This window comes from Excalfactoria chinensis, chromosome 5, assembly GCF_039878825.1.
Source record: "Excalfactoria chinensis isolate bCotChi1 chromosome 5, bCotChi1.hap2, whole genome shotgun sequence".
Classification (NCBI taxonomy): Eukaryota; Metazoa; Chordata; class Aves; order Galliformes; family Phasianidae; genus Excalfactoria; species Excalfactoria chinensis.
The window spans coordinates 55711071-55738435 of NC_092829.1; the positions used below are offsets into that span (position 1 = coordinate 55711071).

General features: G+C 40.8%; 3 protein-coding genes across 6 annotated transcripts in view; 1 reads left to right on the forward strand and 2 right to left on the reverse strand.

Annotated features, from left to right (window-relative positions):
* LUZP2 (leucine zipper protein 2) overlaps positions 1-6228 on the reverse strand; it is a 148160-nt gene extending 141932 nt beyond the window's left edge. Inside the window, exon 1 of one of the 2 annotated variants that reach the window (XM_072337226.1) lies at positions 6101-6228. The gene's annotated coding sequence lies outside the window, so the exon portion shown is untranslated. The remainder of the gene's footprint in view (positions 1-6100) is intronic. The other variant, XM_072337224.1, reaches the window with a different exon arrangement.
* Positions 6229-6347: 119 nt separating this feature from the next.
* SVIP (small VCP interacting protein) lies at positions 6348-10107 on the forward strand. Its single transcript, XM_072337231.1, has 4 exons — positions 6348-6438; positions 6640-6690; positions 7790-7903; positions 8749-10107. The coding sequence occupies exons 1-4, from the start codon at positions 6376-6378 to the stop codon at positions 8761-8763; spliced, it is 243 nt and encodes an 80-aa protein (XP_072193332.1). The 5' UTR covers positions 6348-6375; the 3' UTR covers positions 8764-10107.
* Positions 10108-12979: 2872 nt separating this feature from the next.
* Positions 12980-27365, reverse strand: part of GAS2 (growth arrest specific 2) — a 79647-nt gene continuing 65261 nt past the window's right edge. For 2 of the 3 annotated variants that reach the window (XM_072339238.1, XM_072339241.1), the window contains one exon: positions 13271-14543. In XM_072339238.1, the coding sequence (XP_072195339.1) occupies positions 14325-14543 (219 nt within the window). In that variant the 3' untranslated portion in view covers positions 13271-14324. Of the gene's footprint in view, positions 13100-13270; positions 14544-27365 lie in introns of those variants that run through there. The other variant, XM_072339239.1, reaches the window with a different exon arrangement.

Sequence of the window (27365 nt, forward strand, 5' to 3'; positions counted from 1 at the left end):
TACAAAGCCATGTACTGGTTGTTTTATCTCTAGGCCAATTAAAGCAAAAACTGTACTGGAGGCATTCAGCAGTCAGTCTCAGGTTGAAATTCACTATGTGGATAGCCAGAAACAGAAAAATAAGAACATGGTTGTCCAAACCATTATTTCTTCATTCCAGCAAACTTCCAAGGTTTTTTGTTTTTTATCCCATTCAGAATTGGGAGGAAAAGTCTGTTTAGTTTATTTATTTTAGAATTGTCAATATAGAGATAGATACAAGTCTGGCTTGATCTGTGGAGTATACCTTTTTTATCACAACACATTATTTTTATCTTAACATACATACATTTTAAATTGGCCACATGGGCTGATGCCTTCCTCAACAACAGCTTCAGCATCTTCTTAATCTTATGATGCTTTCATCTGCCTGGAACTAACTATCAAGATCACAGGAAAAACAACCCCCCCAAACAGACTATTCTGCCTGGTGTGTGTTTTAAGATACGCAGATGATAGGATTCATTGAGTTACTGCTGTGGGCATATTTATCCTATTATCACCGTATCTTGCTGTATGTTGTCCTGCTTTAAGGGCTAAAACTGGCCTAAATTTAGGCTTTTAATTTGAGAAATTCACAATATAACAACAGCTCTAATATGCTTAAAAGATCCAATTAGGCTTTTTGTCTTCTTGCTGTCATTCCACCCACAAGAGAGTTAAAGCAAGAATAAGAGGAAGACTCTTACTTAGAGGTACTTGTTCTGGAATTATAGCTAGTATCATGTACAGAGTTTGGCATTGATCTCACTGATCCCTCAGTGCACCCCAAAGATTCAAAACAAGTTCTGATCCTTGACAGTGGAACAAAGGCTGGTGGAGATGCCTGGAGCAGAGGGAGAAAAAGCTTAGCATATACAAAGCCATTTCTATTTCCTCCTGGATTCTTGAACTCACAGACAGCTTTGCAATGACCTCTCCAGCCACCTGCAATGCCTAGTGCAGAGATGTCATCAGTCTGAAAGTTGCATACGGCTCATTTGAGACTTCTACATACTCTTCTGAAGTGGTGCGTTCACAGTAACATTTCAGCTCTAAAGTGCACTTCTGGAGCACCTCTGTTAGTTTCACTTACAAGGAATTCATCTGCCATGCAGCCATCCTGAATCTCACTCAGGAAGGAAGCGCAGTGGAGGATGTACCACAAAATCCATGCACACCATCACCAGAGACACAGAACAAAACAAGAGCCATTGTGCAGAATATAGAGAAATCAAGCTGATTTTAAGTGCTAGGCACCAACTGTCTTGGTCCACAGCTTGTACTTGTCATATCTAATCAACAAAGCCCAAGGAGATAACGCTACTACTTATCTCAAGGGTTTCTGACCCTAGTTTTGGTGCTTTAACAGACCCAGTAAAGTTCTAGTGCTTTGGGCTATTCCATTGTCTTTTAAGGAACATTCTTGGAAAAGAAAAAGAAAACAGACAGGAAATTAGCTCTAGAAATTAATTTTCACACTGTGGCTCACTGCACTCTTCAGGAATCCTTCACACTTAGCTCTCAGCTCCTCCATTCTTATAAGAATCCAGTACAAAAGTCAGTCCAAGATGGGGTAAAGCACTTGGACCTTCTGTACTTGAGACCTCTGGGATGTAAGCTAGAAATACATGGCACAAAATCCACAAGAGTCAAAATGTCCATCAACAAACACCGACCACATCTCCCAAGAGCTGGAGCAGCAAGCACTGCCTCTTGAGGGAAGTATTTCTTGGCAGCTTACTGAGGAAACAGATGCTATTTTAACAGTTGATTTCAGTGAACTCGACAACACTTCTGAATGGATTTGTCCACAAGTTGTTTTACAGCTGTTTCAATAATGCTCTCTTCATCGTGAACGTCAGCATTCACATCAGCCCAGGAGGTCTACTTCTTCTGCCTGCAGCCCAGGGGATGAAAACACTCAGGCAATGAGGAGAGAACATTGTAATGGAGGTAGTCAGTATCATAAAACAATACTTCAGAAAGATAGCTTTGAGCCAAAAGGGTTCAGACAGCATCTCCTGGGGAACCTGCAGCCCTCCTGCCCTCACTCCTTCCATGAGCAGCCCAAGCCATGCAAGTCCTTTGAAGAGAACAGTTAGGATAGCAGCCAGCCTGAACATGACTCCAATTGTCAACAATAAGCATCTGTGAAACACATCAATATTAGATTAGCAGCAAGTGTAAGCCTGTGAAGAGGAAAAACACCAAAAACTAACCCCTCTGAGAAGGTTAAAAAAGAGAATATAAAAGGGTAAAGACTCCATATTAGGGTGCAGCGTTCAAAGCAGAAAATCAGTCTTTTGTTAAAGGCTAATACTTGAAAAATGAGTTCCAAGATTATCATTCTCACGTGTGTAGAGATTAAAAGCTTTGCCCTGAATGTACTCAAAACTTACACGAGAGGAAATAAAGCAGTGAAATTCATCTGAAAGTATTTAATTGACAGGCCTGATATGTGTGTAGACTATTTTAAAAGAGCTTTGTATGAGGAACAATAAGCCGTGCCCCACATTGTCACCACTAACAATTAGGGTGTTAGAGAGGACATGGTGTTTATGAACAAAGACGAGAAGCACTTAGCATGGAGAAGAATTTCCCTTTAGTCTTTAGTCTGGAACCTCCACTAAGGAAGAGAAACTACTCAATTTATGTTGAAAAATGTGCACTTCACCTTTCGACTTCCCATTGGACCAAAGATCCAGAGTCTTTCCTGGAAGATCTGAATGACATTTTTTCTCCTAAAGGGATTAAGGAAAGAAAGAGTAAAGATGGTGAATTCTAAATCACATGGATTGCATACCCCTCCCTGAAGCACGGGTGAGGGCTGAGTTAGGGGCCAGGTGCTGCAGGACTGAGACATGTTTTCAATGCTATTTTCTGAGAGGATCTGAACCAAGACTTACAGCCACCCCAAAGTCCCACAGCTGGGAGTGCTGGTATTCAGCTCATAGAGCAGCATCTTTCCTGTGACCCAGAGAAGTCATAGCAAGTGACTGCTTGCAATCCATGACTCCATGGAGAGCCCTGTGGACACAAGCCCAGAGTAAGAGCAGACCACTCACCCATAGGGCTCCTACTCCTTTCTTTCCTTCCCATGCCTGCTTGGCTATGTTGCCACTAAAATAAACATATTTCACTTTGTGTTTCAATTCTGACGCATCTGAAAGCAAATGTCACAGACTTTCCTCTAGTAGAACATCTTATGATGGAAACTCTTGTGAAAGCATTTATTGCAATAGGTCAAGAACGGTCATCCTGATCTATTTTTTTTCACTGAAGGAAGAATTTTATCCCTGCAACATTATTCTGAAGAAGGGTTCAAAAATACTGCAAAAAACAGATCATTCATTTAAAATATCCATCTCTCTAATGTAATTTATATAGAAAACCTTCCTGTTTTCATGTCTGTTAAATGCCATAGGACGCAGCAGAAAAATGACATTTAAGATGACCAAGCACTTGATTTACAAATTGATCTGCAAATTGACTGGGGGTGCACTTGGTGCTCTCATCCACATCACCAGTGGGGTTATTAAATAAGACTGGCACCAATACTGAGCTCTGGGGACACCTCTCACAACCAGTCACCAACTGGAATTAACTCCATCCACCACCTGTCTCCAGGACTGGCCCTGCAACCAGTTCTTTTAGAATAAATGCACAAAATATTGCCATGGAAACATGGCACTAACAAGACTCAGATTTGATCTGTAGTACACAGAGAAGGCAACATTTATTTTTAATTGCTGCAGCCAGTTGAAAATAACAACCATCGTTTCTGAAGACACGCTCAAGAGCATTTAAACGAGATCCAGCACAGGGTATCTTATCCTTCCCAGGGTATGCCTTTGCCTCCACAAGCAGCCCCAGCCTCATGAGTTACCAATACTTACTGGTACCTCGGGCTGCCCAGGGCCAGCACCTCCACCCCAGAGAAGCTACAGCGATGCCTTGTCTATAGCTGGCATTTTAAAGCAGGTACACCCTGTTCAGATAACAACCAGCTACACTCTGACACTTCAGAAGGAAATTAACAGCACTCCTGACCACCTTTTACAGATCAGCAAACTTCTAATCTTGAAGACAGGGCAAATTATCACAGCGCTTTCTGTGATGAAAAACCCTTCTGATATTCTTTAAGCAGACTCTACTTCAGTGCCCATTAAACATTTCTGCGTGTTTATAAGCATACACACACATGCATTTACAACAGAGTTTTTCCTGTTTCCTGGAAAGGCTTTCTTGACTCCTGGCCTGTTTGCTTGATCTTTATCTCATAATTAGCAAGAACATGATTGACTCACCATGAATGCAAAGGGCTAGCATTCCATTTCCATTCTCCTCACTATGGGATTAAAATGATAACAGTCTCCAGGACCAGCATGTACTGGAAGCCATGACAACCATTTCTGTAAATGCCACTGAATAAAGGTAACCACCTGCAACAAGATATGTGAGTAACAATATATGCAGGTGACATCCCAGAAGCGTACTGAGACTTCAGTATCTCCCTAATCCCAAATGCTGTAGGAGTGGTTTGGTTTGGGTTTTCTTGGTTTGTTTTCTTAAGAGGCGTGTTGGAATCATATTTATCCTATAGGTCTAGTAAATATTTGTGCTTTTCCATATAGATCTGCAAAGTTTGCCCTCACGCTGCTAGCTGAGACAGCATTAAGTTTCTTGGCCACTTGGCTCGTGTTCAGCTGAGAATCAACCACCACCACCAGATCCATTAACTCCAAATCTCTCCCTGCTAACATGCATTGCTGTGTCAGGTTAATGAGTCTGTAACACAGAGATTAGTCACGGCACAAAGGCAAGCAGAGTGAAAACCGACCTTAAAAAGCAGCGAAGTCATCCTTTTTTGTTTCAGTTGTCCTTGTTCTCATGCACAACCTATTCCACGATGCACACTTCTCATTAGAAAAGGAGATTGTAACTAAACGTTCTTTTAGCAGCCCCTGATGACTGTCACAACGAGGCATTCCGGGCTGGTAAGTGCATCTCAGCACAGTACTTGGAAGCATTCTTTCTAACAGCCAAAAAAACCTTCTCTAGGATACAAAGTTCATCACTATATGCTGGGCACTCAGTCAGGCAGGATTTACAGGGCTATTTTGATTGTAAGGTCTGTATAGATACTCAAGTTTTAATCACCCACGAGCAATATCCATAGATCTCCCTTGCTTCTGGACAGAAGATGGTGACAACCCATAAGGAAAGATGGGAAACGAATGGCAAGGGATTCTCTTCTAAATGAAGCAATGTCAGCAAGATGAGCTGCAAGCACACCAAGTTAAGCCACAGCTTAACAAAAGTCAGCTTTGCTGGACCTCAGCAGAAGCTGTACTTTCAAAACAGAGATTATCCACAGCTTGGAAAGCAGACCAGCATTTTCAATAACCATTAATCTAAAATATATGAAAGGTAATAACGTAGAAACCCCAACAAAAGTAGCCAAAATACTAAGCCACTAAACCATGCTAATCCTGTACACCCCTCTCCTCTCTCTTGCTCCATAACCAATTATCACAATGAAGACCTCATCTAACAACAGCAAGGACAGATGCAATCGTCATTCCAATTCAAAGCCACGATATCTGCTCATAACTCCAACACAGAGCTGTATTTCCAAAGTGCAGTTGTAGATCTGGGAAATACAGGACATTTGTGAGCAAACAGCACCATCTGGTGGACTAAATGAATACAGCGCAGAAAGAGCCCAACCACATTGACTCGGAGCTTTAACCTTTATCAATATTATTTATCAGTATTCTTCTTGCACAAACACCGTCAGACGAGATAAAAATAACATAAATAAAGCCTCCCACACTTTTCTGTTACTACTGCTCTATGAGTCTGCCTTCAGGGCAGCTTTAAGATTAACATTATACCATTCAGTAACATTATAACATTATAACACTTGCGCCACTAGATGACAGCAAAACACCAGGGAACGAAAAGGCCAATTATTTCAGCGCACTTGTTCCAGCGAATTCCCAATCTATCGGTGTAAAGTCTATCAGAAATGAGCTGGAAATTAATTATGCCTGCATTTATTGTAAACAGAAGATACCGAGTTCGGAGGATCTGGGTGTCCTGCTGGCCTTGCACTCGTGGCCAAGAAAGCCGTCGGTATCCTGGGATGCATTGAAAGGATTGCGGTCAGCAGGCCGAGGAAGGTGCTTATCCTCCAGCTCTGCCCCCGCTGAGGCCACATTTAGAACACTACGCCCAATATTCCACCCCCGACCATCCCCGCCCCCGGCAGCCCGGCCCGCTCGGCCCTGTGACGGGGCGGGGCGCTACCTCCCCCTCGGCAGAGCACGGCAGCAGCGCAGCAGGGCGGCCATGGGGCTGTGCCTGCCCTGCATGGGGGGAGCCGTCAAGGACGTGGTGGAGACGCCCGACCCGGTGAGTGCAACGGGGGTGGGCGCTGGTCGCCCGCTTGCAATGCTTGCAATGAGGTGCAGGCCGCAGCCGGCGCTCCTCCCCCTCCCCAAGGCCGTTGGGGCGGCCGCTTCCACCCGGGAGGCCGTGCGGGGGGGGGGGGAACAAACCGGAGCAAGGACGGGGTTGGAATAACGTCTTAATGTCTTTCCCCGTTTCCTTTAGGAAATAAAAAGAAGACAGCTTGCAGAAGCTGCTGAGAAGAGGCAGATGGAGGTAACCGCGCCTGATGCGATGCTGTTGCTTCAGAATGCATTTAGGTGACAGCTGTACAGGGAAAGTAGACTGGGTTTATGCAGCAAACCCATCGGGCATGGGTAAAAGCAATCCACCTTGTAGTCTTAAATCTCAGAGCTTGGTTTGGGGCTCTTAGTGGTTTTCTGTGTTTGAGAATGACTGCTTTACATACGCTTTTGAGAAGCACACACACACACACATAAAAACCCCAAACAGTGTCCTCATGCAGTCATAGATTGACTTATATTGGAAGGGACCTCAAGGACCAGCCAGTTCCCACCCCTGCCATGGGCTGGTTGCCCCCCACCAGCTCTGGCTGCCCAAGGCCCCATCCCAACCTGGCTTTAAACACCGAGGAATTGGGCACACACTGTTCTTTAAGGCAACTATGCCATTGCTTTACTACCTGAAGAGAATGCTTTTTACAGCATTATCTGTGTTTCCCCTGTATCTGGTATTCCTGCTATCTAGTCTAGGGCTTTGCTAGGCCACCACTATGAGGATGCAGAGCAGACAATCAGCAACAGGTTTCTCATGCACTTGCTTCTGCAGGATATGGCACTGCTGCCCACAGGATCTCTGAAGGAGGACCTATCACACAGGCTCTTCCCCACATCATTGTTTAAAAGCTGGATTTCTTAAAGCCTGGGCTTGCATTACTAACATTGTTGTTTTTTTTTTCTATGCGCATTAAGTCCCCATCTATTTCTTCCATAGCAATATGGAGCCTGCAGCTCTTTCTATCCAATTTTTGAGCATTAGAATAGAAACCATCATTATTTCTACTGTACGTATCCTATCTTTCATATAACCACTTGACAAGAGGAGAAATTGTGGCTTTGAGTCTTCAGACATGCAAATGAGGTAGGTGTAATTATGTATGTTTACTTAGATACATGAATAGGAAACAAGAACTCTCTCATGTAACTACAGGAAGGCCAGCATTCACTATCTAGAGGTAGGAGCATTCACATACTGCTCTGTCATTTCATGCAAACCAGAGTTCATAAAATGCTGTTACCAAGACTTATTTAGACAAAGAACTAGCTGACCTTATGCAAATGTGTCTTCCTCACAGGCTTCTTCTCGTGGTATTAAGAATGCTTATTCTGTAGAGCAAAAGAAAAAGAAGCAGGAAGAAATAGAAAAAAGAATGGCAGCTTCAGGTGCTGGAGGAGAAGGAGGCCTGAGAGTAAGTTTAAAAATGAAAGAGTGGGTATAGGCAACAGACATACAGAGCGGTGTGGTTAGAAAGGGATAACCAGAAACAAATGGAAAATGCTCACCTGTGTGGGCTTACAGGGAAAGCTCCAAGAGGAGCAATCTCCAGGAAGACATCCTTCCCCAGTGTCAGCCCTTAAATGGGGTCTAGGAGAGGTGCAGCCAGGCTTCACCCTTTCCAGTCACGCAGCTGAACTGCCCCCATCTGTGCTCCCAGGGCTGGTGCTCGCCTCAGGTGATCCATCAGTGGTTCAAGCTGTGGTTCAGCAGTTCCCATGCACAGTGTAATCCAGTTATCTGAGGAGTATCCTATTTTTGTTGTTTTCCACAAGAGGAAAAGAAATGGAAGTATTGTTATTACACTGAGTGCTTGAGATTTCGTTTCTGGGGCACACTGACAGCATGGATGGCAGAGAGCTTTGTTTTTCTATCAAAAACTCAGACATACCACATCGGCATATATGAATTCTACCGCTGCCATTACTACAACTTTTGTGAAGCAAACTTGGAAGGCAAACTGGAAATTTAACAGAATTAGAAGCTCTGTGGGGGCAGCAGACACAACCAGTTCTTCAAACCCAGGCTTCATAAGCTGTCATATCTTCCCCTTTCTGCTGTATGTGAAGGGATTCACATTAATAAAACTCTGGGCATAGAGTTTTGTGTCTACTCTGGGTAAGCACAGTGTCCATCACTTTTAGGATATAGCCTATATTATGCAAGGGAGTTTATTGTCTCTATGCAGCCTTGTGGTGTAGGTATTTTTTTTTCCTTTTCATACAGACCTGTGGTTCACTTTGCTGTTTTTCTGTGTAGTGGCAGGTTGGATAAAGAAGTGTGATCTCTGGAGGTGAGATTGATTTTTACTGCCAAGAACTTGCCAGTTTCCGCAGCGGAGCGGAACTTAACTCATCACGTGGCTTTTTGCTGTTTGCATTCGAAGACTCAGCGGTACTTTGCCATTGTAGGAGGGCAGATGTGCAAACGTGTACTAAGAAAACGAACATCTCCAGCCTCTGAATAACAAGGTTTTGGCCAATTTTTGTTCTGTGTGCATGTTTTGCTTCCCTGTCAAGGGACTGAGAAGGGTTTTCTCACATGGAAGTGACCTTTACCTGTAGTCGGTCTGCGTGTGTTACATGGTCAACTGGTACGTGTATGCCTGCATATGTCCAACTTAAGCACAGTTCAGGTGCCCTTGTGTATGTATCTCCCTTGGGTTTCCTAATTACTTTTGAACCGCTTAGGGATTTAGCACCTTTTTTTTTCTAAAGAAATAAAAATATAAATAAAGCAGATCCTTAGAAACAAGTTTTTTTTGTGACACTACTTAAAAAAAAATGAAATATCTTTATAAAACTATTTTTATGCTTATAGCAAGAAAGCTGTTTTATTGTAAGACAGTTTTTCCTCCTTGCTTTTGTGTATGTAAATTCCTTTGGAGTATGTATTTCTATGAACACTGGAACTTAAACACTACATTTGAAATACTGTTGATGACTTGTTTTGCTTTGAACGCAGAGGGAAGTACGGAAAGAACAAAGTTAAAGACCTGTTCTTGGATGGTTCATGTGCTGAGATTTCTGTGCTATCTGGGTCGGTTTGTTACAGTGCAATCACATTTGCCAAATGCTTGGAGCTCTGTTGCTTTTCTTTTGTATCTAGTGATGTCTGTAATCCCTCTTCCTAATGCAAAACTGCCTTTGATTATTTGGAGCTGCCTAAACTAAGGGATAGCCGGATCTCCACGTCAGGGACCTCAAGCCACGGCTTTGATAGATGAACAAAGCTTGTTGCAGCATGACCAACATGAAGAACCTAGCGCCTGCGTGCCATGGAGAGCATCACGTCTGCCTCAGTACATTACTGACCCCATTTTTGACCTAGTTGAGGCTGCTAAGGTTTCTTTTTTTTCCCTTTCCTGAACTAAATAATTTTGTTACTTCCCCCAATAGTGTCTCACGCTGTCTTAGGAGCACAGTTGTGACCCAGTGAATTCCTGGCTTAGCCTTAGTCATTAAGTTGAGAAAGGAGATCTTTCAATATTAATATCAGGGCTAAAAGCTTGTGTCCTTAGCAGCTGAATAATACCTTTAGCTTCCTCTGATTGTTGGCACTTGTTCACATAACTGTATTAAAAATAATAACAATAAAATGACTATGATGATGATAATACATCAGAATGTAATCAAATACAAAACAGGTTTGAAATGGGAACTTCAATATCTGTAGCAGTGGGCATCCTACAGAGATACTGAGGTGGCAGTTAGCACTGAGCTTTGTCACGGGGGCTATTTCAAACCAGTACGTTCAAAACAAAAAAGCCATTTTCAAACAGGCTTCTGTATCATATTTAATTGTTTGGGTGACCACTATCTGAACTCAGCCTGGGGATTTATTTGGGTGAATAGAAACGCTTGTTGTTTTCATAAACTTTTTGGTAACATTAGTCCAGAATGAAAGTAGAACATACTGCAGATCAGAAGCTCCCAAGTAATACTTACCTGAAAAACAACATAAAGCAGTAACAGGAAAAGCTACTTCTAGAAATAGGTACCTCCCTCTTTCTTATCACCTCGTGGTTCACCAAGTAAATATTAAATATAGTCAGAATTTTGTCCTCATTTCCCCTAGTCCTGTTTACTTCACCTTAGAGAATAAATTGCTGAAATCCCTTCAGATTAGCTAGGCGGTTGACGCTATTTGCTTTACAGCAGTCTAACGACCTCTTTTGTCTGCCTTCTGAAAGCAGAGCACTAGAAGAACTCGTGGCAGCCAAAGAACGGTACTCCTACATTGGAATGAAAGGGCTGACTCCCAGAGACAGAACAATTGGTGCAGTCAGAGAGAAGCCATCTGCTGCCGCATATTGTCAAAGTGTACCAACGATGCCAGGTAGAGAAGGTTTGGAGCAGGACTTACTGAGGTTTGGAATGACACAGAAGCTGTGTGTCCCCATGGGTAGGTAGCACCATTGTGAGCCCTTAGAACCAGATGCCTGTGGATTTAGCACAAAAATAATCTCTGGGATGCAGCTCATCAGGAACAAGCAGTGCCAGCAGTAGGACTGAGATAGAAGAACCTCTCCAGTACCATATATGTTCTTTGGGATCTCACATATCTGCTTAACTTTACTACAGGTTCCAAACATTCCTACAGGCTAAGAAGGAAAGCAATGAAAAAACACAGTTCTTTCTTCCCTGTCAGATACCGTACATCAGCAGCCAGCGAGGCAGTAGGAAATGCAAGCCCCAAAGGCACCAAACCATCTGTAGGAGATGCTTCTGTAACACCGTGGTATGACAAACAGCTCATCTCCCTGATCTAAAATGAACACATGCAATGAATTCAGTGTCAGGCTTCATAAGAAGCCTGCTCTGCCTTCCCACACACACATATTCACACCTCTCTATTTTGCTCGTCCCCACCAACAGCCCTTGAGCTGGATACCGTGGATTTAAAAACAACAAACCAAGGTGGCAGTGCAAATGAATGTGTGATTGTTGCTAAAATAAGGAAAAATGCTATCCCCATTCAACTATGTAGATAAACCTGCTTGGAAACAGAACTGCAGGTAGTGTGTGAGCATCGAGGTGATATGAGGTATCTCTGGTACTACCCAGTAACAGGTGTTAGAATTAGCATTTCCAAAGTATTTCTGCATAGCATCCAGAATTGCAATGCTTGATACTGTACAACAACAGCTTTTAAAACCCATTTATGCTGATTAACCATCTTGAGCCTTAGCACTGTTTGTTCACAGCTAACAGGTGCTCCCACATTGCCCAGCCCTTGAGAAGAGGCTCTGTTGCAGCTCATAGCAACCTGTTTGTATGTGACTTTCAATATCCTCAGCATTCACATTCAGCTCAGTTACACAGAGATCAAGTAAGCCAAAAATCACCGCGAAGCACCCTTCCTCTCAGTTATCTTTCAGTGCTAGATCAAGATTGCATTTTCTCATTTGATTCCATCATCTGCCTCTTCTACCAGGCAAGTATTTCATGGTTTCAACAGGCCATTCCTCAGTCAGAGGATGAGATGGAAGTCACAGATCCTTCCTGATGATCCTCTCTGTTTTTCAGTCTCCTAAAAGTCTGGGCTAGCTACTGTAACATCACACACTGAGAAAACAGAAACTGCAATATTACGACATCTAACCAGTGAAACATGTTTCCTTCCACAAACACTTCCCACAAGAACGCATTTCTGTCCCCATCACTGTAACAATCGAGGGCCAGACCTCTTTGAACAAGATTTGGGTATGGTGTTTTAGCTTTGTAAATTGAGTTTCAGGCTCCTAATTCCTCAGAGCAAACTGAGTCACAGTAAATTCCACTTCTCCTACATTACTGTAAGGTCTAATACAATAAGAAAAAGCCATTTCTATCTCCTGCTACACTTACCTTCTAAATGAGATATTCCCATCCCTGTCTGCATAACTAGTTAATTTACTGCAGTTGGTTTTACTGCTGCTCTCACTTCAACTTAGCTTCTGCTCACCACATCCATCCCAGGTGCATCTAATGCAGCAAGCCCCCGCCTCAGTCAGGGCAAGATGCTTTCAAAAGTCCAGTAAGATCTCCACAATCTCCCATCCTGCCACGCCACTGATTAAGTCCAAGTATGAAGAACTGTTGTGAGAGTTTGAGATTAGAGAAGATTATTTTGATAGCTCAAGTCCAATGACATACATTAGTTCTTTGTTTAAATCATTATTTAAAATCCTGCTTTGGATTTACCAGGATTGTTTGCTGAACTTGATTTGTTGAAGCTTAATATTGAAATAAATCTAAGTATACTTTTTTTTTGTGTATAACTACAGGCGTCTGCTCTTAATCTATCAACATGTAAAAATCTTCAAACATTTCAAAGAAAACACAGTAATGTAAACTTAATCTTGGATGATGGAAACACAACAACGTATATATGAAGGAGTAACCATCGTTCCAGGAATAAACATCTGACACTTTCTCATTCTTCTCCCTTCATTTGCAAACAGATCTCTCTGCATATATTAAGAACATTTTACTGTTTTTCTCAGCTGTGCTTCCGCAGTTTCTTTTTTTAACTAATCTTGCTTTCCCATTCCTATAAGGCCTTTATAGAGGAATACCAACTGACACTTGAACAAGTGGCTTCCAGAACACCTCGATCCTTTTCTTTCCTGCAAAGAAAAGATATTTATTTTGCAACAAAATCCATCTATTTTCTTTGCTATCTTGCGCCATTCTCTGTTCCATTTCTTATGAGCTCAGTGAGCAGTTTTACACTGTAGGCACCCAGTCGGTAGCAGCAGAGCACAGGAGTACAAATACCCAAAAAAATGTGTATTTTTAAAATGTTTATTTCATTTGTAATGAAATGAGTTCTCCTCAAATTTATAAGTCGGTGAAATAATCCTATAAAATGATTTTTTGTAGGAAGTTATAAGGCACATAAATTACCGAATATAAACAAAGAGAAGCCAAAGTTACCAACTAAGCCCCAATACGCCTTTAGCTATTTTAGAGGTGTGTGAATGATTTACAAGGATGTGAATCACTCAACTGATGGGGTAATGAATATTTTATATTTGGCGTGACCAACAGCATTACAAATAAGGGGAAGGAAAAGCACAGATCTTTTGCCCCCCCCCCCCCTTCCCCTTGGCTGTGCATCCTGCTCATACTAGCCAGCATTATCATCTGGGAGAAGAACGGGCAACCTCTTGGCTTCCTCCTCTTTCTATATGGGGCAGCTTTGTCAGGAACAGGAAGGATCTACACGCACATCGAGCACTAAGCATTGTCTTCAGCTTTAAAGAGTACAAGGGTAGTGGGTCTTGGGCTTTTTTTAAGTAATCACTGTGGGAAGTTGTTTGGCATGCAATGAGTCTCTTTGTACTCTGTTGGTTAAAAAAAACAACAATCTCGCAACCCATAAAAAACATTCAGTTCCCATTTCAAGAGGCACTACCAAATAATTCCCACCAATACTTCTTCCCACCTGCATAGATATATTTTTCAACTAGCCTAACAGTCAAGGATTCAATGACACAATATTTTCATACAAATATCTTGTATTACGTATTTTCTTCCATTAACAGGATCCACTCCTTTATGTAACTCTACGTATACATTCATGTATTGAAGAATAATAATTTGGCTAAAAATATATACGTCTATTTCTTATAGGACTGTAGTAATTAACCTAGCAGGGGTATCTTGCTATAAAAGATACAGTACTAGAAATAAATAGTTCTATGATTCAGAGATCTTCAAAATGGGTTGCCATTTCCTGTCTGTCTTAAGTTTTCTGAAGTCCTTTAAAAACGTGAACTAAATTTACTACACATGTGAAAATAATTTGGACCTACATATATAGAGTCCCAATCGCTTGAGAAGCTTATTTCACTTAATCTCCTTCTTGGTTTTGTAATGGGCAGAAACAACAAGGTAGTTGTCTGGATTCATGTCCCTGAGAGTTGGAGACTTGCTCTGGACCGGAGAGGTTTTCCCATCCACTCGTGAGATCTGCAGCATTCTGCATGGGTCATGCTTCAGTAAGTAGCCTGCAAAAGTCTCCCATCCTCCTCCAACACGGACCATCACATGCTTGTTGTGCAGCATCTGAAATGACATAAGAAATGAAAACAGAAGTCTTCGAGGTGAGCCGGTCAGTGTGATTTCCCTACAGGAAAAAGCTCTGCTTTCTCTAAAGACACAGGCTTACGTTAGTAGTCTGCTTTACAATGAAAGGAAAATAAAGGAAATGGTAGAACATTTGTCACTTAAATTACAGCTGTGAGAGCTTTGAAGAAATGGTAAGAAAGAGAAATAGTATCTTTAAATGTTTTCCTGTTTGATGTAAACATGTCTCCATGTTTTTCAAGTCATACAACACTGTGATCCTGTTCTTCATGAGTTTAGCAGGTATGGAACAGGGTTGGTGCACAGATGTGTCAGTGAAGATAACATTTTAAAGGTATAGAAGCTGGCTTTTCTTTACAGGCCTGATGCAAAGAATCATTCAGCCACAGCACAAGAAATTAAGCATCCTTGTTAAAACACCACCGTTGGACAATGTGCCCCTAATGCATTCCGGAGGATGGCATTTGCATTTATGGCTGTGATGGATGCACGCATTTTGTTCTGCATGTCCACAGCTGACTGGAGGGTTGCATCTATTTACAGTTCTGAGATGCATGCTGCTTATTAACCTTCACAACACAGCACAGTTCAGATCAGTACGCACAGCACAAATGGACAAAGCAATAAATAAATAAAACCAGTAAATCTCCAATTAAACAAAAACAGATGACCGAAGGCAAAACAAAACATGAATGTCCTACCTCAGCCCAAACGTACGCTTTTGCCATAATTAAAATATTAAGTTCAAGCCCTCATTTTCAATTTAAAACAGTGTGATGATCAGCCTACAGCAGTATGAGATTTGAGTCATGTCTTTAGTCATGGAAGAAGCAGATGTTTTTCATGTTAAATTGCAAATCGCTGATCAAATGCCGACAAAGCCTTGAGATAATGGTTTACAGGATTTTATTTAGCAGCTATCTCCTCTTTGAATGCTTTATAAACTATATTTGGAGAAATATACCCTCCCATCCCTGAAACTTTTGGAGTAAAAGCATTTTATACACAACTTCAGTTCAATGCCTCTGATACTGCAGTGGGATTGAGTGAGGTGCTGCTGGATTTCAGCTTCTCCCTGTTATCAGATAGGGATTCATGTGCCAAAATAAGTTAGAATCTGGACTTTTGATTACGAGTTAGGAATAGAAAGTTGGTAGAAGGTATATTTGGTTCAATTTCCCTTAAGGATTGCTGCACAGGCAAATAAAACCTGCTGCTGGTATGTTCTTTCCTGACTCTCAGCTTAAAGGTGCATCTTCTATCCATGTCATCCAGTTTTTCCATTACATGAGAGCACTGAGAAAGAAAAGGATGCTTACCATAAGGATTCATTTTTATTCTTTGGTTATCAATGTCAAATTCATGATGCTCATGAATTTTCCCCACTGCTCCGCAGCCAATTAAAACAGAGAAAATCCTTCCCGTTAAGTCAAATCTAACCCGTGTTTGTGGTTGCTGTGAACTTTCATGATCTGTGTTACGTGTGAGGCAGGGCTGCCACTGAAGCTGTCCTCTATACAATCTGAAACACTGATATCTTGGAGAGGAAAACAACTAAGAAAACATTATCACATAACAGCATCACAGAGGAAGAAAGTATGGATTGTTTTGCTATGCATTAAGGCTATATCAAGAGATTATATCCATGATATTCTATAGAAGTTGGGTAAAAAAAAAAAAACAAACAATAAAATAATTACATAGGACATTGGCTCCAAAGTGAAATATTGTTTAAACTGTTCTGGTTATCATATAAATGAGTTCAGAGAGCTTTGTGGCTTATTAAAGGGATACCAGGCTGTATGTAAAGATATTAAGCTTGTGTAAATTAGCATAGTTTCACTGAAATGAAAAGGAAAATCCATTCTGCTTTACAGGCACTGAAAGTTTGGCCTGATGTTGCTATTCTTCAGATTAGATTACAGTTTTCTTTAATAATATTTCAGAGAGAAGGGGGCTATTGGAGGAATTGCATATGATGAACACCAGCCAAGTCCTGCAAAAGCCAATGGAAAGAATCCTGCTGGCTTTAATGGAACCAGGACTGGGTTCTGCAAGCCAAACTCAGTAACCTAAAGCAAATCATGGTCTGGAGTCAGTGTGACTTCAGGCCAGCTTCAGAAATAACGTAGGCTACATACTGTGAGTATATGGACTGTAAGATCCAAAGGCATTTGGCAAAATAACCAGATTTTCCAGAGTTATTCAGAACAACATAATTAAATGGGCTTCTAAGTATATATTCACAATGACCAGAGGCATTGCAGGCCAGATATAAGATGATCCCAGTATTGGTAAGGTTTAGCCACGCTGCTTTGTGAGAACCCAGCAAGCAAGAACATATCACCACCACCTGGCAGGCTCTGAGCCTACTGGTAAACCCCAGAGTCATACTGTACACCTTTACCACACACTCAAGATTCCGATGCTTTTAGCTGCAAATACCACTGATGCTGTTTAGGAAGCATTTTACTGCTACTTGTCTGCACTACTGATATTAGTGATCTTCTATCCTCTCTAGGTCAAAAAGTGACTTTCTCAGATCTCATCATTAGTCACTATGGTTAATGACGCGCAGGCCTGCAGACAGTAGACTAGCATCCCTCAACGGTAAAGTTCAGCTGCCTCGTATTTCCATGATCACAAATAGCATCAAACTGCCAGTGTGTCAATTTCCAGTACGTGCCTGTACGGTGAATACAGTCATAGGCCATTGCAACATCCATTTTGTATCAGATGCTGCTGCTACTGCAGACCTAGAGTGCTGTGGACAAAGGGGGTCATGGGAGCGATTCCCAAGTGAATGTGGAAGGAAAAGAGCTCCCTGCAGCTGTTATTATCATTGGCTTTCATTATCCTTTTGTCATTGGACTCGTGTGTATGAATGTCCTCTCAGAGAAAAGGGCGAGTCTGACAGAACATAAGGCTGCTTTTAGATGCTCAAGACCTCACTCATGTACCTGAGTGCACGGCTAAGGTATCTGAGACCTCAACTCTGCCAATCTGGAGGAGTGGAAATTGTGGAGCCAATCCCAGGCACTAATTAATCATCCACATCAAAGTAACCTCAGGACATATCAACATGCATTTTGATAGACAAATTTATCTTACAACCCGAATTACCCTATGATCAGATTGTATAAGAAAATAAAGCTCAACTTGAAATGAAGATGCCAAGCACTTATGGTAATTACTTGACACAGTATCTCTAGCTGTGCTAGAGTTGGGTTTTTAAAAACTACCACCCCTTATGGGTTATACAATCAATTGATTTTCATGTTATCAAATGCTCTAGGGGGTATCTGCTCTGTTTAGTAAAACCACCTTTTACACTACATTGTATATACAAAGACTGCAGCAAAATGATATTTCAGAAATGATTTATAAGCCTCATTAATTCACATCTATGCTTTTTAAACAGATCAAATGCAAACATTTCTGATTCTGTAATAAATATTTCTGATGGAAAATAAGCCAGAATAAAGGCATTCTTCAAAACCCCTAAATCTCCATTTTGGGGTAAAATGACCTTTTATTGTTATATGCCTAGTGATATTTCTCACTGAGCAAGGAGATCAGTTTTCACGTAGAACCTAATAAAGCTCCCAGCCACTTCAGCAACACCACCACACTTCTTCGTGTCGAGTGACTGACATAAGGGGCCAGGGAACAAAAAAAGTATTGACTTAAATAGGTGATACAAAAATTGCATAAGTGTAGTTCCAGCTGGAATGATTTCCAGTAGCAGTCGATATACTGAATCCTGATAGACTTACCAGGAGAAGCAGCCACAGAGGCTCGCACCACGAGAGCCTTCTAAGGCTCCTCCTGTAATTTCATTACAGTCAATACAGACCAAGCCTTACAGTAGATGCAGATCAGAAAAGGCTCCTGTCATCCACTCAGTTATTTTTACCAAGTCTGTTTCAGATTGAGCAGAGGAGTTTGCCTGAGCAAATAGTAAAACACATGTAAATACTCAATAGGCAACTTAAAGATGTACAAAACAGAACAGACAGATGAAAGTATCTGCTTTTTTTTTTTTTTTTCTATTCCTAAATTTGGCTGTATCATCACCCAGTCCAAACTAACCTGAGAGAACTACTGACTTCTCTCTCTGAAGACAGGACTTCCATTAGGGAGGCCAGCTACAGGCCAGACAGTCATTGTAGGCTTATCCTTACTTTAGAGTTCACAGTCTATTAAACAGCTTTCTGCAAAACCAAGATGAGTAATAATTTCCATACATTCTCCCAGCCAAGCATTCATATACTAGAGTGTTAAAGACAGACGAAGGAATGTTAGTGGTACAGTAGATTATACATATAAGAACACCTACCTTTCACTATATATATGCCAGCATCCTTGACCTGGTGCCCAAGGATGTAATAATCACATAGTAAAAAAGAATAAGGATTTAGTGCACAGTGACGTATTTTGGTACCATTTACCACAGTTAATTCTCAACTGCTTCAAGTAAACATAACAGTTTATTAATTAATAACGATTTATTCTTCAGCAGTGAGATGAGCATTAATTACATCCTCTGTCACAGACACTGTTGTACTGTTAAAGAAGACTTAGCCTTTAAAAGAAAGCCATTTATACTCAAGAAAAATGATTTACATTCTTATTCTCAAAATGATTCTTCCAGCTTCGGCCTTTGCCAGTTTGACTGAGGAAGTGCTGGAAGCCAGAGTCTAATCAATTCTTCTCAATACTGCATATTAAAGGGGGCAATTACAAGTAATAAATTATTTAACCATCTTGTTTATGTTTCCTCCTTTGCTCACAGAGTTTTCTGTGATAAATGAAGTTGGCTTGTTCCACCTCTACATGATAATGAAAGTAGAAAAGGGAAAGGTGTTGAAACCTGATGCCACAGCCAGAAGGCTCACTAACAACACTTAGAGCATAATGCCTACAATCTGTACAGTACTAAGTACTGATATTAAAATGATCCATGCACGATATGCAAGTAAACTCCTGGCCTCCTAGCAGATTAACTACCACATGCAGCAAAAGGTCTCAAAGGAAACATAACAAAGTCGAATAAAACCAAGTAAAATGAGTTACGCGATGTTTTCATTAAGTGAATGATCCAGTTCCTACTGAAGGCAATGGGAATTTATACCGCTCTTCAAGATGCAATTCAGGCCATGTTGTTCTGAAATCTAAACCCAGCTCTTTTGCTAATAAGTTACTTTTACACCCACTCCTTACAAAGCAGCCCTGTTCATCTCCCAGGTGTTTGTATGAAAAGATACGTAACAACATCAACTCTTTCACTTCACTAAAGTCACAGTGGTGAGATCTCTCTTCCTTGAGAATCCAAAGTAGATTGCTTTCAGCTAACTCATCCTCAGTTTATTGACAGGCATTTCACTTCTATGGTGATTTCTCTTTTTTCTAGACTGAAGACTGATGTTATTGCCTCAACAGTTCATTTGGGAACTGTCTCCACTGCCAAAACAAAGAAAACCACCTTCCTATCCATTAAAAAAAAACAACAAAAAAACAACACCAAAATAATAATAAAAAATAAGCACAAGGAAAGCTGACCTGAAATAAGAACACCTTTACCTCTTAGGACTCCTTTTCATTCCCTGCCTCTCACCCTCAGAAGAAGCTAAGTGTTGCTCCTTTCTCACTGTTTATGCAGGAGTCAAATCCTTTCTACTAGTGGGGAGATACATGTGGAAAAGTTCTGTTGGCTTCTTATTTACAAGCTGACCTGTAATAAACTGGAGAGTTTATAAAGGCCTGGAAGAAGGTAGGAAAACTCATTGAGTGCAGAGATATAGGGTGTTTAGGAAGATGGAATTGTTTGCATGTTATGTGACTAAAGCCTTATGCAACCTAAAAGAAATAGCAAAAGATTGCTATGACATCCATTTACAACTGTCCCACAACGGCATGTTTGCACTGGTGTTGGGTATGACATGCCCGAGTGTTCCATTTGTTATTTCAGCAATAAAAAAATCATACTAGAAAAGCACAAAGTCTCCCAAAGTTGGTGAGAGCAATTACTGAAAGCAGTGCCAAACTAGGGCTAATAGCACACCTGGGTAACAACAAAGATCAGCAGTAGAAACTGCAGAGCAAGATTAAGAGAACTGCACACGATAGCTGGCATTGGGACCTGATGCATACGCACACACACAGGGATACATGTGGAAGTAGATGTAAGGGGAGTGGGGTAAGAAAGAAAGGAGATCCACTTGCACGGTGAAATGCATGGAAGGATTCCATTAGGCCTAAGATTAGATCTTGAAGAGCTTAGTTCTTCACACCGTAACACTTTCCACCTCATCAGACCACAAAAAAGTCTTGGAACCCATGAAATCACATCTTCCCTTCTGCAAAAGAAACAATCAAGTGAGGAAACAGGAATCTTTCTTCTTCGTGTTGTGGAGATGCAGCCTTCTCCCCAGGTTTGTTCTTGCCAAGTGGTTAAGTCAATATGCATAGCACAATGGCATGAAACAATAGTGCATATGGATGGAAACTAATTAAGAAAAATGCCCGTTCCACGTTTTCAGCTCTGGATTGAAAGCAAACACAGGAAGCCAGCCTTGTTTTAAAAGCCCTAGGCTGTAACAGAACAGTTTAGCCAGCTTTCATACACCTGAAAAAGCCAGGCTTAAAGGTTGAAACAGGCTGATAACCAAATACAACCTCATATGTATACTGCTACAAGCAATGCAAGGATTTGAACATTTGGGATTGTCACTCTTGATTACATTTTGTCTTGTCTTTTAGTTTCTGTCTGACACAACCCCATAGAATTTGGGAACAGTGTTCATTTGATACCACACGAACATCAGACCGTAGCTGCTGTTCAAAATAAGTATCCTGCGTAGGCCAGAGTTTTGTGTGTGAAAAATGACTCAGATGGAGAACTAAGTAAACACACTTGTTTATTCATTAAGAGACAAGTGCATTTCTGACAAGTGGGCAAGGAGAAATAATATCTTGGATAATTAATTAAATACAGTAGTCACGCTTTGAAGGGCATTTGGAGGTGATGAAACTATAATTCCAAGGCACTGCAGCTGGTTGACTTTGGGGGCAATGAGAGTAATATTTGTTTCCCCTCCAAACATTCACTTGGGAGACAGCCACAAAGAAGGTCTATCTCCTGTCAACTGTAATGTGAGACACTGAAAAGAATCCTAATTCCTTATAGCCAAAGCATCAACTCCAAAGAACTGTTTTATGCAACACGCTGGAGAAGAGCTGATATGGCAAATGTTAAACACTCAAAGAAGAAACCAAGCAGAGTTTATGAGGTCAGGTGAATAAAGTGTGAACTGGAAAATGCTGCCTCTGGACGGAGATACAGACATCCCAATGTACTAAGATCAAATAATAGGGGATTGAAAAATAGTCTTTCAGAAAAAAACCCAAAACCCTCACATTTCAAAAATCATAAACATGAAGCTGCATAAATAAATGAATGAAAAATTAAAAACAAGAAATCGTCTTTACTGTTTCATTTGAATTAAAAAACAAGGAATCAGTGAATCTAGGATTTCACCATGCAAATGTGTGTGGGTTTCATGTGAACACGCTTGTGTTATAGCACTGCAGAAGTACATGAAAATGTTCTTTTAAGCCCTCAAGCACCATCTGTTTTCTAGCTATTCAAGACTCTTTCTGTCCCTCCTAATTTCTGAATAACAGCCTCCAAAAAGCAAAAAGTCAAGTAAAAAAAAAAATCAATTTCCTGCAACCTAATAAGAAATCCACCTTCTTCTGCAGAATTCTTCTCCATGCCTGCCCGTGGAAATGGAGCGCATATGGTAAGTGATGCAAACATGTTACACATCTAGCAGACTGATTAAAATTATCACATGAATTCCACTGCAGCAAGCTTTACATTACCCTAACTCTGCTTGTAACGTTTGACGTTTCCAATTGTTCCAAACAGCTATGAATGTATACAAGATTGATGCAGAAGCTGAATGTTTGATTTGATTCCTTCCTTGGGCACCCTAATCCTCAGGATACCATTACAGTAGATAGAGCAATAACTTTCCTGTAGTTGTGAGCTTTCTAATACTTGTCATGAAAGCGACTATAAGCTTCATATTTTTCACACCAAACCTCTGCTTTTCTAGTGGACAAAATAATTATAACTGTCAGAGTTATAACTCTTACCTCCACAGGCAGCAAGCCAAGAGGATGCTTTCAGAAGCAATATGTCAGGAGGAGCATGCACTCAGTACTGAATAACAACTAAGTGGAAGGTGGTTCCCACATGCATGGAGGAAACAGAAGGCAACATTTGTTTTACATCATTTACTTCACTTAGAGCATAAAAATTGGGTGTGCTGTAAGTGACTGGAAACTCTGCAGAAAAACAAAAATTCACAGAATGGCTTGGGTTGTAAGGGACCTCAAGTATCATAAAGTCCAATCCCTCTGCCTCTCCATTTAATCCTAGACTAGGCTGCCCAGGGCCCCATTCAACCTGGCCTTGAACATCTCCAGGGATGGGGCATCCACAGTCTCTCTGGGCAGCCTGTTCCAGCACCTCAGCGCTCTCTCTTTGAAGAACTTTCCCCTGATATCCAACTTAAATCTTCCTTCCTTCAACTTAAAACCATTTCCCCTTGCCCTGCTATTATTTACCCTTTCAAAGAGTTGGCTCCCTTCCTGTTTATAAGCTCTCTTTAGGTACTGGAAAAGCTGCAATGAGGTCACCCTGTAGCCTTCTCCAGGCTACAAGCCCAGCACCCTCAGCCTGCCTTCATAGGGTAGGTGCTCCAGCCATCTGACCATCTTTGTGGCCCTCCTCTGGGCCCCCTCCAACAGCTCCCTGTCTTTCTTGTATTGGGGGCCCCAGACCTGGACACAGTACTCCAGATGGGGCCTCACAAAAGCAGAGTAGAGAGGGACAATCAACTCCCTGTCCCTGCTGGCCACCCCTCTTCTGATGGAGCCCAGGATGCCATTTGCTTTCCAAGGTGCAAAAGCACACTGCTGGCACATGTTAAGTTTCTCATCCACCAGGACACACAGGTTCTTTCTCTGCAGGGCTACTCTCCTTCCAGTCTGCATATATGCCTGGGCATATATACTCTGGCTCAAGTGTAAAACCTTGCACTTTGCTGTGTTGAACCTCATTAGATTCACCCAGGCCCAGCTTTCAAGTCTATTGAGATCCCCCTATATGGCATCACTTCCTTCCATTGAGTCATTTTGAACTGGAATAAAGCTTTCAGTATCTGTGACTACATTTTTCTTGTCACACAGATATACCAACAGAGCTCACAAACACAACTTGCTCAAAGACAGAAGGTAAAACCTGCTTTCTTACTTCAAGCAATGAGAGTTTGATCTGCATTTCACATAGATCTCAATTTGCTAGAGAGAGTTTTAAACCAACAGCATCTAGAGACAGTCCACACAGCTTCCCATAACTCTGGTCTCCTAATTCTCTCTATTTGTGTGCCTGGATTTTCCTCCAGTTGAAACCATATGGTGTCAAGAAATAATATGCCCATCTTTCATCTCCAATTGAAATCAAGACACTGTCAGTCTCCTTAGGGGTAAAACTCGCGATCCATAACTGTAAAATTATATTTGAGGTTACTAAGTAATGCTGAAAATTAATTTCAATTGAGATAAAAGTATGGCAATGTTCTCAAGTTGACCGTTCTTATTTCAGTTTAATGTGCTAAGCCTAAATTCATAACATTTTGGAAGAAAAATCCAAACCACAAACCCCAATGTTTAAATGAAATCCCAACAACCGGTGCTCTTAGACATCTCTTCTTGGTGACTTCCTGAGCTTCTACAGACCTTGCATGCAAGTGGGTCAGGGAGAGCATGGATCAAGGATTCAGTACGACTTGCCATTATTCCTGTTTGTATAGCTGACCTTCTCCATGACCTTGAGAAATTAAGGCCACAAACACATGGATTTCTCTCTCACTGCACATCCATTTAGTCTGTCTAATCTGGTCATCTGAAAAGTTAAGCAGAATCAGCTTTTAGTATGATTTTTATACAAGGCCTAGCAGTTTTCACAGCAGATAGCATAGCAGACCTGGTTTTGAGTAGACCCTGCAGCCTCCACCACAGGATAAAATAACACAATGTTAACAAAAAGATTTCTTTTTGTTAGGTTTTTTTGTTTTGTTTTGTTTTTTTTACACTTAGGTCTGATCTCACATCTTACGTTCTTCCCTTTTCCAATGGAAGAGCTACCTTGCATAGCTGTGAACCTCTATAGTATTACTTTAAACAGAAAATGTTGCAACGTGGCATAGCAAAAAACCACGCACAAGGTGAAGTCAATTGCGTGATAACATCTTACTCATCCACAATATTTAAAGCCTAGTCAGCAATAGAAAAGTACAGTCATATCAGCTGTCACACAAAGAAAAGGATGATGACTAAGCATGAGATTATGTTCATCTGCTCGCTAGTGAGTCTCTCAAAGGCATCACTCTTACGTATTCCTGAGGAATAAATAAGAAATGAGATGCCTCCAGCCATCACGATGCAATTCAGCTGTTTAGAAAAGCAAGCACGCGGCACACCCACGCGTTAGGTTTGCAGTTACATAGAAATTCACTAGGAGGCAGACAAACACCATCATCATTTAACAGCAGGAGAGAAAAGAACAGCAAAGGACGTTCAGGACAAGTGGAGATATTACAAAGGACAGTTAGAACCGTTCAATTTGCTTCTATAACAAAAACCACGGGAAACTAAAAGATTCCCTACATCTTAAAGGATTAAAATAAACAGAATGGCATATTTTATGTTAGCAAACTGTTATCTGCAAAGAACTTAAAAATATTAGATGATGTAGTGTCTAACGCCAACACTGTAGTGTCTACTGCCAACAGTATCTGCTGCTGCCTCGAGAGTGTATCACATCCAGTCTGTACTCGATTGAGATGATGTTGCCTTTGATATTTACATAGGAAGTTACTATATCATTTCCTCATAAAGCAGTGATAACATTTAATAAAGCAGTACAAAATAATAGTTTAAAAAAAAAAAAAAACAAAAAAAAAAACAACACTCTATAGCAAAAGAATGCCTCATTTTCCATTCTTGAATATCTAAGAATATAAAATTTCAGGTGGGAAAGTTGCATTATTTTTATTATATAAAAAAATAATTCAATAATAGTTTTCTTACTCAGATTTTTTTAACTGTTCCTGGAGTTACCTTCAGGAATGGTAAAGGGCTCATGTGTCTAATGCAGCTCATAGGAGAAAATAATAAACAGCAGCTATAATAAAGTCTAACTCCCTCAAATTTAAGTGAGAGAGGACAAACTTACTGTCCAAGTTCTAAAACACACTTCTCATGTGACTTCTAGCATGCATGTAGCTTCCAGTTCTATGCTTCAGGTCTCTAAGCTTTGTGTATCAATATTCTTTTCCCCTTTCATCTGTGTACTTGATTGCAAGCTATTCAAAGATAGAACATCTAAATGCATAGAGATAAAACGTCTTTCTAAACAGACTTTCTAATGGCTGCTGTAAGCTGGCCAGAGGAGGGCAATAGTTAAAACCAAAAGCAGTTTTAAGATTAGTAGGTAATGTATGTATTATCCCATTTAATGTAATGCTTTCAGGTTAAACCGACCTGTGTCTGTTGTTATTCAGCAGCCTACATTTGCTCCAAGATGCAGCAATTCTAGTGCAAAATTCCTAACTAAACTAAGCCCATGCCTCACGATGACAACTGCTCATAATAAATCTCCCTCCTCAAAACAACAAAACACAATGCCTTGCAAATATGATGCTATTATGATATTTAATGAAAGCGAGAGGTCTAAAACTGAGGAAGCCCCAGACAATGGCCTGGCTAGATCATATGTCAACAAACAGAAACGATTCAAGAAAGGCTGTAATATGCCTACAACCCATTTATTCCTGTGCCACAGAACTAATGTTCATTTGAAAAGCTTTTAAGAGCAATACAATATGTCACACAGAAATAAAGCCATTTGTCCTTGGTTGCTTAGCAATCCTAAAATAGAGATGTAAAGAAATTCATGGGCCCATTATTTGAACTAATTCAAAAGGTTACATATAATTTTCTAGTCCTATAATTAAATACACTTAACAATGCGGTCAGCTAGGGGGAAACTGTTCCTTTATACTCCACTTTATGAAAAAGACTCATTAAAATATAGCTACATTGAGGATGTTGCTTTCAAAACCTCTTCTTCATGGCAACAAGTATGAGTAAACACGGCCAAGACACACTTATCATGTTTAAGAGTGGGTCACATTTCAATTATTTAAGCCATCCATTCTGTCTCCGTCTTTCCTTTGCAGGATATTTTTTCCACAACTTTAGGGAAAGATGTTCTCTGCATTAGAAGCAAGAAAAACTGAAAGCTTCCAAAGACAGGTTCAAGTACAGAAATGCAGAAGGGTGCAAGCCTTCTTTCTATGAGTGCCACTAGCAATCCAGCATTCTAATAGGACAAGGAGAAGAAAAGAGCAATCTGTTTTTGCCATGGCCTTCTCTCACTCGTGGGCCAGAACATTCCTCATACAGATGCAATATCGATTTACCACCAGTGCAGCAGGGAAAACTGCATAACATTTACACTGAAGTGTAAGACCGTGTCAGACTTGCGGAGCAGTTGGCACACAGCTAAGCTAACTCTCACCATAAAAGTAACTTGCTTCATCTGAGCAAAAATCCAAGTGGCATAATCCATCTCTAGAGATATATAAATAATATCAAATATATCGAGATAGAACCTCTGTTCTGACTCTCTTCCAAAAGGTTATGGATTCTGAAGAGAAAGATTAG

What these genes read in the sequence shown, in the direction of transcription:
- SVIP (XM_072337231.1), top strand. Translation starts at nt 6,376, where the DNA reads ATGGGGCTGTGCCTGCCCTGCATGGGGGGAGCCGTCAAGGACGTGGTG. An exon ending in TGGTGGAGACGCCCGACCCG is followed by an intron (nt 6,439 to 6,639) that starts GTGAGTGCAACG and finishes CGTTTCCTTTAG; the next exon opens with GAAATAAAAAGAAGACAGCT. An exon ending in CTGAGAAGAGGCAGATGGAG is followed by an intron (nt 6,691 to 7,789) that starts GTAACCGCGCCT and finishes TCTTCCTCACAG; the next exon opens with GCTTCTTCTCGTGGTATTAA.